At 41.7% G+C, this 18,269-nt stretch overlaps 1 protein-coding gene across 2 annotated transcripts in view; it reads right to left on the bottom strand.

Annotated features, from left to right (window-relative positions):
- Positions 1-16,877, bottom strand: part of tubgcp4 (tubulin gamma complex component 4) — a 48,874-nt gene extending 31,997 nt beyond the window's left edge. The window contains exons 1-6 of one of the 2 annotated variants that reach the window (XM_060853532.1): positions 16,674-16,877; positions 10,924-11,052; positions 7,725-7,847; positions 6,474-6,527; positions 5,907-5,963; positions 2,151-2,230 (exon numbers count right to left, since the gene is read on the bottom strand). In XM_060853532.1, the coding sequence (XP_060709515.1) occupies positions 2,151-2,230; positions 5,907-5,963; positions 6,474-6,527; positions 7,725-7,847; positions 10,924-11,052; positions 16,674-16,751 (521 nt within the window). In that variant the 5' untranslated portion in view covers positions 16,752-16,877. Of the gene's footprint in view, positions 1-2,150; positions 2,231-5,906; positions 5,964-6,473; positions 6,528-7,724; positions 7,848-10,923; positions 11,054-16,673 lie in introns of those variants that run through there. The other variant, XM_060853533.1, reaches the window with a different exon arrangement.
- Between the last annotated feature and the right edge of the window lie 1,392 nt (positions 16,878-18,269).

Below are 18,269 nucleotides of genomic sequence, written 5' to 3'. Positions count from 1 at the left end.
TCAGAAGTACTCCATCGGCGTTAGGGTGTTCCACGGCATACTAAAGGGCAGTTGAGAAACGTATCATTCTTGCCTTTGTTCCAAACTAATTGTTTTCCCAAATTCCCAAAACTGTGTTAATCCCGATCCCATTTTTTCCAATGCTTTGAAGTATCCAAGTTCAAAATCACTCAGCTGTTACTTCCCGGCTTTGCTCCTAGAAATTTTAACCCTTGTGACATTCTGCACTTTGAACTTTCACCTGTAATTAGATTATAAAATTTTGAAATCCCTCCTGTTCATAGCTCTAATGGCAAATATTGCAACAAGGTCCTTCCTGTCCTACTGATGGCAGTACTGATAGTAATGAGGAACATTAAATTGTAAAGTAATACCAAAGGCTGAGTTCGGCACATAATATCCTCCCTTTCCCCATAATCTGGAAGGAATTCCATTTCCCATTGCAAGGATGAAGTAGCTTGCTGTTCTAAAACAACTCTCAGGAAAGCAGCATTTGGAGTCTCCACTGAGCTCAGATCTTGAATTGGGAGTACATCAACCTGGACTGTGGCAATGAGGGGGGAGTATTACAGGGCTGACTGTACTAATGGCACTGGGACTACGGTTGCTTGAACAGCCTTATCTGATAGCATAACTTTTATTTTGTCTCATTGAATAGCAGAGGAGACAACAGGTGCCAAACTCATACTGAAGCCAGACCCAGCAGAATCCTAAGAAGCAGATGGTGGAAAGAGAGCTGGATTGTACGTGGACTCTGGGTTATGTCAGGAAGAATGCTACACCACACAAAGGGCTGCTTTGTCAACAATCTGGAAACTGGGACTATCTCCATCCATTTAATATGAAGTGTTCGACAGCAGGAGATTAAATTCTAACACATCTGTACTAATTCACATAACCATATTAAAAACATATGAGAATAGCAGAACAAATGCCTAACAACATTTCTTTCAGCTGAGAAAATTTACCAATAAAACAAGTATCTTTAAATATAGGTCTACAGCATGGCATCAGGCCTTTCAGCCCAACTTGCGCATGCTGCCCAGTTTTCAGGATTAAACTAGCCCCATTTGCCTACATTTGGTCCCTATCTGAGCGGGGCATGCACGTCCTGCTGTTATGGTTTTGTAGTCCCATTTCTCTGACATAATTCCCAAATGATTGTTGTGACAATATTTGCCATTTAACTTCCTATGCTACAGTGCAGTTACAGATTCTGGTCACTAGGTTATTCTGAACACTGGCTTTCTGAAGTTTCTCTCTCCCAACACTATTACCATTTGGAGTGGAAAACTGTCAATGCATCACCTTTATTTAAAAAATAGGGAAAGAAGACACTGGTAAGTATAGGTCAGTTAGCTCAATGTCTGCTATTGGGAGGATATTAGAGTCTCTTATAGAAAATGCAGTAGCACAGAATTATAGCATACACAATATGATTGAGCAGAGTCAATATGGCTTCAACAAGGGGAAACCATACCTATTAGGAATTCTTTGAGAAAGTAGCAAACGGGATAGATAAAGGGAAAGCAGTGGATGTAAGATATTTGGATCTTCAGAAAGGCAATTGGTAAGGTATCACACATTAGGTTACTTAATAAAAGCACATGCTATTGGAGGTTGTATGTAGCATGGATAAAAGGTTAGCTAATTAGTAGAAGGCAGAGATTTGGGATAAGGGAGGCATTTTCAGGATGGCAACCTATAACTAGTGGAATGCCAGTATCAGTGCAGGAGTGATAATTATTTATAATGATGTTAATGATTTGCATGCGGAAAGTGAATGGGACTGTAGCCTGGTTTGCAGATGACACAGAAAATAGGTGAAAAGGCAAACGATGCAGACGACAGAAAGAATCTGCAGAGAGATACAGACAGATCATGGAATCATAAAATCCCTGCAGTGCGGATAGAGGCCATTTGGCCCATCAAATCTGCGCCAACCCTCTGAAAAGCATCTCACCCAGACCCCACCTCACCTCACCCGCCCTCCCCACACATCCCCATAATCAGATCAGCCATGTGCTCCTATGTCTTATGTGTACAACCATGAGAAATTTACTAAGAAATGTCTTCAACCAAAGATTACATTCCTAATAAAGACAAAAGCCCTGTGGAACAGAGTATGAATAAACTGCCTGGTTTCTTACTTCTCTAGTGCACTGCGGACTGGTGGAAGCCCTCCACAGCTGTGTTGGTGCACGGTCTCCAGCAGTTGACAGCCATGAATCTAAGGTGGAAAATGAAGGAACAGTGAAACACTACCTATCTTTTCCATAAGTAACCATTCATTTACAGCTTAGAATTCAACACATTACTAAAAACGATTACGTTTAGTTTCTGGAGACACCATTCTACTCTCCCTTCCTCCTGGCTCTCAGGGGGTCACCCAGCTACCAACAGCTTCCCATGGCAATAGCTGAGATATTGAGTATCAGCATGATAAGGTAAAGCATCACATTAAACTGAATCCTGTCCTCACCCAACATCCATGTTTATATACTCACAAATGAAGATTCCATAGCAAGCAAGCAAAGGTATTCTGACGACATTTTACCATCCTCCGCCCAGTGACACAGAGGCTGACTGGGCAGTACATGCTTTAATACTGCTGAAAATGTGTTGCTGGAAAAGCGCAACAGGTCAGGCAGCATCCAAGGAACAGGAGATTCAACGTTTCGGGCATAAGCCTTTCATCAGGAAGGGCTTTCCAGCAACACATTTTCAGCTCTGATCTCCAGCATCTGCAGACCTCACTTTCTCCTCGATGCTTTACTGAGCAGCAGGAAAATCGACGTTTTGGGCAAAAGCCCTTCACCAGGAATTGCTCATGAAGGGCTTTTGCCCGAAACGTCGATTTTCCTGCTCCTTGGATGCTGTCTGAACTGCTGTGCTTTTCCAGCACCACTCTAATCCAGAATCTGGTTTCCAGCATCTGCAGTCCTTGTTTTTATCCTGCTTTTACTGAGACCAGTTAATTTCATACAGACCAGGGACTGAAAAGCTAAACCTATAAGGAAAGCCAGACCAGGCTGGAAAAAATTAGAAGACTGAGGGCTGAACAAATAGAGGTCTTTCGGATCACGCAAGGGCTCAGTAAGGCAGGCTTGGAGAAGGTGTTTCCAAGGGCATCACCGTGGCTCAGTGGTTAGCAATGTTGCCTCACAGTGCCAAGGACCTGGGTTCGATTCCAACCTTGGCCATCTGTTTGTGTGGAGTTTGCACATTCTCCCGGCCTGTTTCCACATTGCAGGGATTCTAAAAAACAGTTGTGGGGATGATCAAAACTAGAGTTCATAAATATAACACAGCCACCAACAAATTCAGTGGGGAATTCAGAAAAACCCTCTTCACCTAGAGAGTGGTGAGAATGTGGAGCTCTCTATCACAGGGAGTGATCCAGTTGAGTAGTTCTTTTTAAATTCATTCTTGGGATGTGAGCGTCACTGGCTGGGCTAGCATCTATTGCCCATCACTAATTGCTCTTTGAATCGAGTGGCTAGTGAGAGCCATTTCAGTGGATAGGTGCTGTGGATCTGGAGTCAAATTGCAGGCCATGTCAGGAAAGGAGGTCAGATACATTTAAGAAGAACTTGGATCGAGTCAGGAAAGAGGAACAGAAGGATATGCTGAGAGAATGAGATGAAGGAGAGCAAGATGAAGCCTATGTAGAGTGCAAACACTGACATGGTATGTGTCGCAAAATAAAATTAGATTACTTACAGTGTGGAAACAGGCCCTTCGGCCCAGCAAGTCCACACCGACCCGTCGAAGCGCAACCCACCCAGACCCATTCCCCTACATTTACCCCTTCACCTAACATGACGGGCAATTTAGCATGGCCAATTCACCTGACCTGCACATCTTTGGACTGTGGGAGGATACCGGAGCACCCGGAGGAAATCCACGCAGACACGGGGAGAATGTGCAAACTCCACACAGACAGTTGCCTGAGGCAGGAAATGAACCCGGGTTCCTGGTGCTAACCACTGAGCCACCGTGCCACCCACAAACTGGGACCTTCTGATATTAATGCAGAATGCTGCAGTAAGCTACAATACCACATAAGATATTGTCACAATTTTTAAACGTATGAAAGAGATTACTCCTGTAAAACCAATTTCTTACATGCTATATTGGGTGTTCTATATTACAGCTTCTGGTGTCATTGGGTTTTCTTTGTGTAGCTGCCAAGGCTCTAGAATTCCCTCCTTATAAGTCACCATCCCTCTCTCTTCCTTCAAGATGCTGCTTATAACATGTGATTTATCAAGCTTTTGGTCACCTGTCCTAATAGGTCACAGGGCTGGATGTCAAATTTGACCTGATAATGCTCCTGTGATGTGTCTTGGAGTGTTAAATGTACCATATAAATGCAAGTTGTTGTTGTGCGGATTAGCCCAATGCTATTAATAGGCTTATTTTTATGCATCAATGCCAATGCGCCACAGGAAAAAAATAATGTTTTCAGTCGATGTGACTTTCGACTGTGAATGATGTTCCTTGCATGACACTCTTAATTAATCATTAGAAATTACTCCCATCACAAACGACAGGACTGTAATAGTTGCCATTTGCTCCAAGTCTTACATAGTTCAACAGACTACCAACAGTCACAAAATGACACAAAGAATGCAAGGTGACAAGTTCAAGGTGACATAGTCTTTTACCCCACTTTCCTGAAACCCAATGATTACAGAATTCAATTATATTTCCAAAAGACAATAACTTGCATTTATATAGTGCCACCAACACAGCAAAAAGTCCCACCAGCAGCACTATCAAACAAAATTTGGCCAATGAAGCACATAAGGAGATATTCATTCAGGACTTCGTCAGGGAATGGGCTTTAAGGACGAGAGAGAGAGAGAGAGAGACAGACAGACAGAGAGAGAGAGAGAGAGAGAGACAGAGAGAGAGACAGAGAGAGAGAGACAGAGAGAGAGAGACAGAGAGAGAGAGACAGAGAGAGAGAGACAGAGAGAGCGAGAGAGAGAGAGAGCGCGTGAGAAAGAGAGAGAGAGAGAGAGAGAGAGAGCGTGAGAAAGAAAGGGAGAGAAAAAGAGACATCGTGAGACAGATGTGAGAAGTTTAGAGAGTGAATGCCGGAGCTTATTTCACAGACAGCTAAAGCAAATGTAAGTAGACAAGCAGGGGGCTGGAAAAGCACACCAAGCAAGGCAGCATACATAACAGCTTCAAACAAGAATTGCACAATCCATTTATTATAACCACATAAATAAAAAAGATAAAAGAGATCAAAAAAGACAACACTGAAACTGCACAGCTACAAATATCAAAGCTTGCTGATAAAGTATAGATGTCTTTCACAGAACTGAGGTTAATTAAAAAGGTAATGAATATTTGACCTTGAACTGAATATTAATTTGTTGTTCTGCAAATGGTGTAAACAGTTATTAAGCCTGCCTTGAACACAAGGTAGACAGACATCATTTCTTTTTGGTATCTCTATAAGATTTATCATATTTACTAACCATTAACCCATTAAGATTGCAGGTACTTTTAAAAAAAAAGTTTGTAATCTCCTACTTCTTTCCCTGAAGTCTGATAGATCTGTTGGAATCTATACAGTACACAAACTCTTTTGCACTCACTGACAGGGTAGGTAGGGACTCTGTTTCACATCTCATTCTAAAGTCAGCATCTTCAACCTCCTGACTCCAAGGTGAGCAAACTACAACAGAGCCGTGCCTAATGTATTTCTCATCTATACACCCCAAAGGTGGGAAAGAGAAGTTAAATCAGAAAGCATCATCAAATTAGTATATTACATGGATCTCACTGAATAAGTATTGCAAGAGAAGAGCAGACAGTCTGAACTGTGAACAGTAATAGCCTGGGTGGTAATTTGGGTCACAAATATATCTTTTAAAACTAACACTTACCTTTTGAGATTTAATTTGTTCAACTACCACCATAACAGATGGGAACAGCAGCTGAAACTGGCAATGAAATAAAATGTTAGGCAGCGAAGAGAAGGCAATATTGTGTCAGAACATCTTGGCTCGGCAAGTCTCAGGACTTAAAAGCTTCTATTGCCATCATCAATTGTCATTTAAGGATTAAGACAGTCTCGGCCCAGTTTTTGGGAGAGCCACAATTCTAGATTACGATCAAAAAAACAAAATGAAAGGTATGAGAGGACTAACAGTACAATTGAGTAAATATAATTAATTCTATACTTGCATACCCTAATCATAATTGCATTACTTTAGAGTCTTCCATGTTATCCTTAAGAATTTCATTTATCATCTGGCCAGAGGGGGTGAATGGTTTATTTCTGATCTTAAGTCCTAGCTCCTAAAATCCTGATTGCACAGTCCACTGTCCTGTGTTTGTAAGCTTTCCCATCAAGAGATTCACTGATTCATCTTCGGTACTGTAATGCAGCAAACATTTCGAGACACATTTCAGGAATGGGCCAATTTGAAAATGTGGCAACAGGGGCTTACCTGATCCAAAGAGTAGTTTACATGAGAGATGGAGAGATGTGGGTCTGCCAAGAACTGCAAAGTAGATATGCAAAGACAACATTAGAATTCTTTAGAAAAAAAAGAACACTTTCATATAGTCAATTTCAGCAGTCAATCAGGGAGACAGAGGCATAATGGTAATACTGTACTGCTGGGGGGATACGTTCAATCTCACCAGGGCAGTTGGTAGAATTCAAAGTCAATTAATAAAATGAAGAATGCAAGGCTAATCCTATTAATAGTTACCATGAAACTATCAGGTTGTCATAAAAATACAATCTGCTTCACTAATATATTCTCGAGAAGAAAATTTGCCATCACTACCCAGGCTGCCCTACATATCTCTCCAGACTCAACCAGCAATGTGGTCGATTCTTAATTGTCCTTCTGAAATGGGCTGGCAAGCCACTCTGATCAAGGGCAATTAGGCTTGGGCAATAAGTGCTGACCTAACAATGTGATGTTCACATTCCATGAAAGAATGTTTAAAAATACAACAGAAAACTTGGTTATTTATTATTCTGCTGCTTCTGGATGCTTGCTGCACTTAAACTTGGCTGCTGTTCATCCCAACTACAACCAGATATACATGAAAAGTACTTATCTGGCTAGAAAGAGTTTTGGAATGTCATGAGATTGTGAACTTGGGAAAGGTACTAGCTAATTGCATGCTGTTTCTTTATGTACTAAAGGATATTCAGCAACGTGCCAAATCGTCACCGTGAAGTCCTAAAGCTTGTTTTTTTTAAAAATCTCAGTAACAGGTCAGAGAGAAATTTCCCAAGGTTTTGTTCTCTGAATCTCAGGAGGTTTCTGCTGGCTGGGGGTACTGGCGATTCTCAGTTACACCATAACTGTATGGGATGGGTGTGATAAACCAGCTGGTCTTTGCCTCTGTCATTTTCACGTGTTTGTACATCAGAACGATGTTGGTTGAGGGAGCAGCGTTGACCAGCACAGCGGTAGATCTCTATGCTGTTCTTTATATAGCACCATGGGATCTCAGAACGAGGAGAGCGGGCATCAGATTTCAGTAACAAAGAAACTAGAACTGCATTGCTGGTTGTTCTTCCATAGTTCAATTGTGACAGAGTAGGGTATTCGGTTCAACCTGACAATTTTACTGAAATATTAACAATACTGCAGCGTTCTTTCAAATGATAGCAAAACCATTCACAAGTCTCATATTTAGCATTTGAACAATTTGTGATATAAATTGAATACAAGTACCTCGTGCTCAAGATCAAGTAAAGCCTGTCTGTAGGGCTGCAGCATGGAGTCTAGCCCGGTACAAAAGGCACGAAGATAAATCCCATGCAATCCAGCCTGGCCTTGCTGGGATGGGTGGCACTCCTGTCAAACAAGATTCACCACATAAAAGAAGGCAGGACAAGATTAGATCAGAGGAAGAAAAATAGGTAAAGGAACAGGGTGGGTAAATGAGATTGTAACCATTTTCTCTTGTCAAAGGTAGAGGCTAACTTTGAGCAGCTGGGATGAATGGCCTGATGTTGTGTTGCACTTTCTTTGTATTTTGTATAAAAGTGGAAAAGAAAGTCATACTCCCCTTTATGTATTGTGCTTAAATGTTTTATATTAAGCCAACAAAGGCTTCTGTTGATTATACCCATTTCTTTATGTAGTGAAAACTGAGGTATATTCATTATCTGCAGCTAAATACCTACTTTACAATGTGTCAGCTATAATGCAATGTTAAAATGTTAGAAAATAACTGGAAATAGTAGAATTTGTTACAACTATAATTTTGTAGTTGTGTTTAATTCTTGACATTGTCAATTATTGTAACAAATTTCATTGCTTCCACAATAACCCTCCTGTTATAACGTAGAATTCTTAATAACCCGTGTCACTATTACCATGTTCGCAATAATACTCCTGTCATTATATCTAATGGAATTCTGAATTTGGTTTTGGTTCTATTACCATGCTCAGAAAGGCTACATGAAAAACAATGAAAACAAAATAAAGATAAACATGAGAATGTGGAAGAAAAAGTGAAGGTATTTCTAAAGCTTTTGACATAGGGGCTTTTTTTAATTCATTGGTGGGACGTGGGCGTTGCTGGCTGGACCAGTGTTTATTGCCTATTCCTAGTTGAAGATTAAAGAAAGGAAGTCAAGTTGAAATTTTAAGCAGACCTCAGTTACTGATTACAATGAATTGAATTGAATTAGCTTTATTGTCACATGTACTCAAATGAGTACAGTGAAAAATTTACAATTTGCTACTTACGGCACCATCTTAGTTATTTGTTATTTTATTATTTGGCTACTGTGCATGTAGGAAGCTCATTAGAAAAGTGCACTGAAGAACGATTCCGGGTTTGAGGGGCTCATGTGTGTGTTTGGGTCATATGGCTTCTCTCTCTGTTCTGTGCTCTATGTATTCCTGTTATATTTAGGATAAACAACTTAAAATATTGACGCCATATTCACTGGAAGGGAAAGGCTAAAGGAGGATCAACATTATGAAAGGTTTTTCAGAGGATAAGTAGATATGGATTACTTATATCAATAATATGGAAACCGGCTGAGCTGCAGCAGGAGAATAACAGAAAGAAATGCTTTCACAGAGATTTATTACAGCACAAAATGCTTCTCCAAAGTGGCAGACACTGCATCATTTAAATGGAAATTATATAAGTCTTTGAAAAGGAATGCGATGGAAATGGGATTAGAACAGACTTCTCTAGTTAAAGGACTGCCATAAGCATAGGCAGAATGGTTTATGTTTGTGCATAACTTCTATGATTAAATTTTACTTTGCATTTTAAGACAATTCTGCAGGAAAAATAATGATAGTTGACCTGACGTCTCAGTCAGCCTAAATGACTCAACTATCAAGCACAGGAATGAAATCCTGTGAACTACGTGACACAGACTAAGGCACCAGAAACAACAACAGAAAACACAATCCCGTCAAACCTACAAAGTCCTCCTTACTAACATCTGGAGTCCAGGACTAAAATGGGGAGAGCTGTCTCACAGATACTACAGCAACAAACTGACATAGTCGGACTCCGAATCATACCTAAACACAACGTTCCAGACAACAGCAGCATCCTCGGTTAAATTCCGTCCCACTGGCAGGACAAACCCAGCAGAGGTGGTGGCATAATGGGATACAGGTGGGAGGGAGTTACCAGAGGAACCCTCAACATTGACCCCAAACTCCATGAAATCTCAAAGCATCAGGTCAAACATGGGGAATACATTATTGGCTTTATGCATCTGCTCTTGATCATCAGTAACATAATGGCAGGTTGTCATCATCAACAGTTGGCAACAAGAAGCACTTGTTGAGCAATCACCTGCTCAGTGATGTTTAACTTGGGTTAACCAGAGGCACTCAGTTCTTCATCTCATCACAGCCCGAGTTCTGGATGAGAGATGAACTCCAGAGGAGAGGTGGGCAACTTTTTCACACAGAGGGTGGTACGTGTATGGAATGACCTGCCAGAGGAAGTGGTGGAGGCTGGTGCAATTGCAACATTTAAGAGGCATTTGGATGGGTATATGAATAGGATGGGTTTGGAGGGATATGGGCCGGGTACTGGCAGGTGGGACTAGATTGGGTTGGGATATCTGGTCGACATGGACAGGTTGGACCGAAGGGCCTGTTTCTATGCTGTACATCTCTATGACTCTAAGCTTGAAAGCATCTAGGACAAAGCAGCCCACTTGAATGGCACCACATCCACTAACACCTACTCCTCCCTGCACCACTGATGCTCAGCAACAGCAGTTCACAAAATGCACTGCAGAAATTTACTAATGTTCCTCAGACAGCACCTTCAAACCCAAACCATTACCTTTCAAAATTACAAGGGCAGCAGATACATGGGAACACCTGCAGTTTCCCTCTAAGCCTCTCTCACTACCCTGATTTGGAACAATACGGTCATTCCTTGAGTGTTGCTGGGCCGAAAACTTGGAACTCTCTCCCTAAAGGCATTATGGGTTTAAGGACACCAAATAAACCACAGCTATTTAAGAAGGTAGTTCAATAAATGCAGATCCAGTCAGTGATGCCTACGTTCCACAAATGTATTAAAAAATAGCCCAGTTCAATCAACAGGCAGTCTCAATTATCCAACGTTATTTGATACCCCAGATCTACCCTTTCAGTCTAGCTCAGTGCAGTCTGCTTTAGGAAGGAGAAACTGTGCTGAGGGTCCTGCTCTTGAGCTATTACAAGAGCTTCCTGTTGGAATTGATTGCACTTAGAGGTCAGGGACAAAAGGAATAAGATTGATTTTGATGCCTTCCAATTTCTGCCTGTTCTGCTGACATCCACTATCCAGATACCTTCATAAAAAAAAAATGCTCATTCAGGCAAAGTACCAAAAAGCAAGTAGCATCATGTCAGTCAGGAAAGGAAGAGGAAACCTTCTCAGTACAGAACCTACCTGCTGCTGTACATGTCCAGTGTATTGTTCAATAAACTCTGTGAAGCGTATATAGTCGGTGCCTAACTTACACAGACGATTTAAAATGCTGGTTTCACTGGGGTGAAGGAAAGGCAGATCCTGAGATACCTAGGTACAAATGGAAATAATGTTTGTTTTTAAAAATGTACATGGCTTGTGGGCAATGGTGACTACAATTGCCCAGCCCGAAAACAATACAACAACTAGTCTGACTGACAAAGAAAGAGATTATTTAAATTTCTCTTCTCTCAAAGCCAATAATGTATGTAACTCAAACTACAACCTTCTATAACATAGAAATCAAAACTATGAACGTTGAATGACGCATTAAAAACATAAATGCTTCAGTTGTTGAGTTTACACGAATCAGTACAGATTTAATTCACTCAAGTTGACTTTTTATGCAGGTTCACAGCTCCCCCCACAGTATCTGACTGCAGCTTGAATGAAGCTGGAGTTTTGCCTTTTCTAACTTATGTAAGAATATAACAAATTGGATCAGGATTAAACAATACAGCTCTTTAAGCTTGCTGTGCCATTTAATCAGGCCATGGCTGATTTTCAAATCCTGCCCCATCCTCAATAAATGGAGGACCATTTCAGGCATTGTTCACTCTTTACGTGATATCAATCCTGAACTTCCCTTTAACCAGAGAATAATCACATTCTACGTAACACATGAGTTTAGATTAGATTCCGTACAGTGTGGAAACAGGTCAAGTTAGTGTTAAAGCTTGTCTAAAGTCAGAATGAAAGGCATTCAAAGATCTTGCACCTAAAGAAAAGTTTTTAAAAGATGGTAATCGTGATTTGGAGATGCTGGTGTTGGGCTGGGGTGGACAAAGTTAAAAATCACACAACACCAGGTTATAGCCCAACAGGTTTATTTGGAAGCACTAGCTTTCAGAGCGCTGCTCATTCATCACATGGTTGTGGGAGAAGTAGCACTCCGAAAGCTAGTGCTTCCAAATAAACCTGTTGGGCTATAACGTGGTGTTGTGTGATTTTTAACTTTAAAAAGGTGAAGTTATAAACAAAGCTGAATGCACTGTTATAGTCCAATTATTGGAGATGGGTTTTTTTAGGTCAGAATATCACATATCACAAATATCACATCATTTTATTTGCAAACTAAGACCAAGGTAGGCAGGATATTTGCACAGATCTAGGACACTGGCTGAAAACAGCATGGAAATATAGTGCTCGTCTCCTGTCATTACAATCTACCACTGTTGTTCAGGGAAGAAACTCTGCTGTCCATACCCAGTCTGGTGTAGGCAGGATTTCAGACCTAGAGCAACTTGGTTCATTCTAAACTGCCCTCTGAAATACCTAGCAGGCCATTCTGTTCAAGTACAGATAGGGATGGGCAGTGAATACTGGCTCAGTCAGTGGCACCTACAGCCATGTAAGAATTTTAAAAAGCAGAAAAGAGAAACAGAGAGAATCTCAATTCTGTGCATCCATTGAAGTACAGGACCCCCGAATGTGTAGTACATCACTGCAAGACTGTCCAAATTATGGAACAATATGGAGATTGCAATAATATAAAATTAAATACTATTATTTACTATAATAATAAACATCATTAAGGTTGGCCTAAAGTATTGCCTCAAAAAAGTCTATACAGGAAAATGGTATGGGTTCATTGCAGTAAGGGAACAGGTGTGTCTTTAACCCATTTGAAGGCACAGGTAGAAAGCTTGCTCCATACTTATACAAAGCTTCTTCAGAAATCCTTTGCCTCCTGGTGCAAGTGGAGAGAAATCTGGGTCTATGTACAGTACAGAGCTCGGCCACAAACTCTCAAACTTATTTGAGGGACCACCACCAATTGAGTCAGTTATTGTGGCCTTTTTTTGTCACAAAGGGGATAAAATTAACAACATCTTGTGACAATGTAACATTTTTAACATAATAAATATTCCAACTAATTTCACAGGAGCATCATCGTACAAAACCTCACATTAAACCAAAGCATATGTTAGGCCAGGTTACTAGTAACTTGGCCAAAGACATTGGCTTTAAAGACAGTCGTAAAAGAGAAGGTTGAGTGAGTGGCTGAGGGTGGGTATTAAGGAAGATTATTATGCTTGTGCTAATTATTGTACATTACCACCTAGACTAGTCAAAATTGTATAGTTTGAGAACTGGGTTCAGTTCATGCCTCTGAGACACAAGGTATATTATTCAAGCAGAAAGGAACCAGGTGAACCCAGAATTTTTTAATTTATTCCCAGGAAATGGCACCACTAGCAAAAATTGCCTATTATTAGCTGTCCTAGAAAAAGGCTGATGGGTTCCTTGATAGAGTGATTATACATTCTAAATCAAATCCAGAAATAAACAACCTAACACATCCACACCACAAAAGGCCACTCTTTTTGAATACACTGTAAAGGTGTATGCAAGAACAGGTACCTAATGAACACAGCCTGCCGATTTCTCAGCAACAAACCCAAACAAACAGACAAAACACATCCAGATATCCTAGCCACTCTCCCTTACATCAAAGACAGCTCAGAAATGACTGCCAGACTACTCAGACCCCTTGACATCATGGTAGTCCATAAACCCACCAACACACTAAAACAGCAGCTAATGAACTTGAAAGACCCTATACAGACAACAAGCAAAACGAATGTAATTCACAAAATACCTTGCAAGAACTGTAACATACCCTACATTGGACAAACAGGCAGAAAATTAGTCACCAGGATACATGAACATCAACTAGCCACAAAAAGACATGACCCACTCCCACTAGTATCCTTATATACAGATGAGGCAGGACACCACTTCGACTGTGACAATACATCCATCCTACAACAAGCCAAATAGAGATACGCACGAGAATTCCTAGAAGCATGGTATTCCAACCGAACTCTATCAACAAACACATGGATTTGGATCCCATTTACCATCCCCTGAGAAAAAGAACAGGAAATGACACTGCCACAGGAAATGACATCACCAACCCAAGGAACCCTAAACAGATAAATAGAAAGTGGGCCATACCACCAGTGCTTCATTGGGAAGCTCACTGATGATGTCACCTAGTAGGGTGATGAAACATCTAAAAAAGAACCTTCCAGCTCAGTGAGCAAACCTACATCCAGAGCCTCAACCTGACCTACAAATCTTCTCAAAACTAGTGAAGACATTTTATCTCCAGGACCATTTCCTCTTCAATCAAACTTCAATGGGAACACTGCAGAGCTGGAGTTGCGGGCAACACGCACCAGAGCCACAAACACAAACCTTTACAGAAGGGAAAAAAACAGTAAAAGTTGGTCTTTCTGTTGGTGTTGGAACTTTCTCCTTTGGAGATTTTTTCAGACTGAGATAGGTATAGTTTTGGTTCTTCAAATGAAGGGATATTGGGAGTGGGCAGAAAAGTGGTGCTGGGACCATAGATAAGCCATAAATGTACAATGTCAGATACTCCTGTTTCTTCCATTTTAATCTTTGCATTCTACTACTGAAACAGGAAACTGACATCCCTCTCACCAAACTGAAAACCACCCCACTGCACAGCACCATTCCCTCTTTTGATCACGACCTGGCTGCCACTGGCATTAGTTGAAGAGTGTGGTGCTGGAAAAGCACAGCTGGTCACACAGCAGCGATCTCCAGCACCTGCAGTCCTCACTTTCTCCTGCCACTAATATGAACACACTCAGCTGTTAAGAGCAAGATATTCGTTCAGTGAATGGTTTTGTGAATTGTCCAGGGGGAAAAGTGAGTGAAAACCAGTCATGCTAGGAAGTGAATGTGCTGGACTTCCATTTTGAAGCAAACAAGACACATTGGGCCAGTATCTCTCAATCACCAAATTCAATATTTCTTATCCTTCTGGGTGAGTGGGTATAGTATGTCTGGCCCTAGGGGTACAGTACCTCATCCGATGATGGCCATCCCCAAACAAACATATGCTCAGCCCACCTTATGAGCCTTGGCAGCCTTTATAGCCTCATTGAGTTATAGAAAATGATGAGGAGGATATATAGACTAGTTCAGAAGGAACCTTTCCCCTTTAGTAGAAGGGTCAATTACCAGGGGACACAGTTTTAAGGCAATGGATAGGAGATTTAAGGACGATTTTTTTCAGCTAGAGTCAGTCATAAAGATGTACAGAATGGAAATAGACCCTTCGGTCCAACCAGCCCATGCCGACCAGATATCCCTACCCATTCTAGTCCCACCTGCCAGCATCCAGCCCATATCCCCCCAAACCCTTCCTATTCGTATACCCATCCAAATGCCTTTTAAATGTTGCAATTGTACCAACCTCCCCCACTTCCTCTGGCAGATCATTCCATACACATACCACCCTCTGCGTAAAAAAGTTGCCCCGTGAGTCTCTTTTATATCTTTCCCCTCTCACCCTAAACCTATGCCTCTAGTTCTGGACTCCCTGACTCCAGGGAAAAGACTTTGCCTATTTACCCAATCCATGCCCCACATAATTTTGTAAATCTCTGTAAGGTCACTCCACAGCCTCCAATGCTCCAGGGAAAACAGCTCCAGCCTGTACAGCCACTCTCTGTAGCTCAAATCCTCCAACCCTGGCAACATCCTTGTAAGTCTTTTCTGAACCCTTTCAAGTTTCACAACATCTTTCCGATAAGAAGGAAATCAGAATTGCATGCAATATTCCAACTGTGGTCTAACCAATGTCCTGTACAGCCGTAACATGACCTCCCAACTCCTGTACTCAATACTCTGATGAATAAAGGGAAGCATACCAAATGCGTTCTACACTATCCTGCGACTCCACTTTCAAGGAGCTATGAACCTCCACTCCAAGGTCTCTTTGTTCAGCAACACTCCTTTGCACCTTATCATTAAGTGTGTAAGTCCTGCTAAGATTTGCTTTCCCAAAATGCAGCACCTCGCATTTGCCTGAATTCAACTCCATCTGCCACTTCTCAGCCATTGGCTCATCTGGTCAAGATCCTGTTGTAATCGGAGGTAACCCTCTTTGCTGTCCACTACACCTCCAACTTTGGTGTCATCTGCAAACTTACTAACTGTACCTCTTATGCTCACATCCAAATCATTTGAGGTTGGTGAATATCTGTCTGAAAGTATGACAGAAGCTGGACCTCTCAAGGTGTTTACTCATTGAAACTCCAAGTGCTGGAAAATGGGATTAGAATAGATGGAAACTGAACAAAAACAGAAGATTTCTCTTTGTTTTTGATCCCCTACATCTGCAGTTCTTTGTTTTAGATTAGAATAGATGGATGTTTGCTGACAGACGGGAACAAGGATCTCTTTCTGTGCTGTTAACATCTCAATTTTTAAAAAAATCATTGTGGGATGTGGGCGTCACTGGCTGGGCCCAGCATTTATTGCCCATCGAGAAGGTGGTGGTGAGCTGCCTTCTTTAACTGCTGCAGACTCTAAGTGGTTCAGACAGAAATCCATGGAAATGTGGGTCAGGGCAGTGGATGAGTACCAGGCTAAAAATAATGTATAACGGTGTGGGGAAACAGCAGGAGATTGGCATCAGCTAATGACAGTCCATAAACAGGGCAGGCTCGATGGGCAGAATGGCCACCTTCTGCGCCCCAATACTTCTATGTGCAATAGTTTATTTCGCTGTTTCACTCTCTGAATAAAGTAAAGCTGGGTTCCGTTGTTTCCTTTGCTAGTGTTATCTATCTATTTGTGAGAAGGGCCCAGAGCTCTCGGTTGCCATGGTGCTACAGGCTCTGCCTCACCTGTAGGCCGCTGCGCTTGTTCCAGCTGAAGATACTACCCGGGTACCCGCTCAATGCCAGCAGCAACTCGTGGATCATCTCCTCGCTGTAGACCCCAGTGACAACGGCCGCCCTCACGCTCCGATTCCTTTTGGGCTTTTTTTTGTTTTTAGAAACAACCAGTTTGCGCGGAGCGCCGAATGGCGCCGACGGACGCCGCCATATTTGAGACTGGCAACCGAAAGCTCAAAGTGATTGCGTCGTTGTCCGCTATGTTTAGTCCTGGCAAGTTCCTCCACCCGCCATCTTTGTTGCTGGCACGAACCTGGTGGAACAGGCTGCGGCTGCTGCCATCTTTCATGCTGGCTTGTGTATTTCCCCCACCCCCTTTTGTGACATTCTGTGTTGTTTAATAACAATGGTCGTCTGATCATATGTGTGTGTACAAGTGTCAATGTTTTAGCCACATTTCTTAATATTTGTACATGGAATCCAGTGGCGCAGCCAACCATTTTTGGTGGTGTTTGTGCTTCTTGAGACAAAATTAGAAATTGCTGGAAAAGCTCAGCAGGTCTGGCAGCATTTGGGGAGAGTAACTCTTCCTCAGAACTGATGATAGCCAGGAAAATGTCGGTCTATCTTTCTTGAAATGTGGAAAGGATTAAAAACTGGTTCCATTCCCCTTGTATACTTCAAAATGGAACTTTACTACATCGAGTAAATTCATTTCCTAGTTTTATTGATTTGCCTTAACTAGTTTTTCCTCCTTGGATAGTATTGGATAGATGGGCCCACAGTCCCCTTACGGAGCGATACTGACTCAGCAACACTGAAGGAGCAGCAATATCTTTCCATATCAGGATGGTTTGGAGTGGAACTTGCAGATGCTACTATACCCATGTATCTGATGACCTTGTGCTTCTAGATGCTAGAGATTGCAGGTTGGAAGGTGCTGTTGTTCTTCTAAAAAACTCAATCAATTTTGTGAGACATGATTTCGCATGCACAAAGTCATGTTGACTATCCCTAATCAGTCCTTGTCTTTCCAAATACAAGTACATGCTGTCCCTCAGGATTCCCTTCAACAGCTTGCCCACCACTGATGTTAGGCTCACTGGACTATAGTTCTCTGGCTTGTCCTTACCACCCTTCTTAAATAGTGGTACCACAGTAGCCAACTTCCAGTCTTTTATTCATCAGAAAGCCACATCGCCACATCTACATTCCCAATTTCCTACATGTGGAGGACAGCTAACATATTGACAATACCGATCTATTTTGACTCATTATCTATTCTGAAATAAGGAAAATAGGTCAAGCAGAATCACAGTCGTAGAGTCAGAGAGCTGTACAGCAGGGAAACAGACCTTTTGTTCAACTCATCTATGCCAACCAGATATCCTATATTAACCTAATCCCATTTGCCAGAACTTGGCTCAAATCCCTCTAAACCCTTCCTATTCATATACCCATTCAGATGCCTCTTAAATGCTGTAATTGTACCAACCTCCACCACTTCAGGCAGCTCATTCCATACTCGCACTGCCCCCTGTGTGAAAAGGTTGCCCCTTAAGTCCCTTTTATATCTTTCCCTCTCACCCTAAACCTACCCCTCTA

Source organism: Hemiscyllium ocellatum, chromosome 42 (genome assembly GCF_020745735.1).
Source record: "Hemiscyllium ocellatum isolate sHemOce1 chromosome 42, sHemOce1.pat.X.cur, whole genome shotgun sequence".
Classification (NCBI taxonomy): Eukaryota; Metazoa; Chordata; class Chondrichthyes; order Orectolobiformes; family Hemiscylliidae; genus Hemiscyllium; species Hemiscyllium ocellatum.
This window is presented reverse-complemented; position numbering and strand designations above follow the sequence as displayed.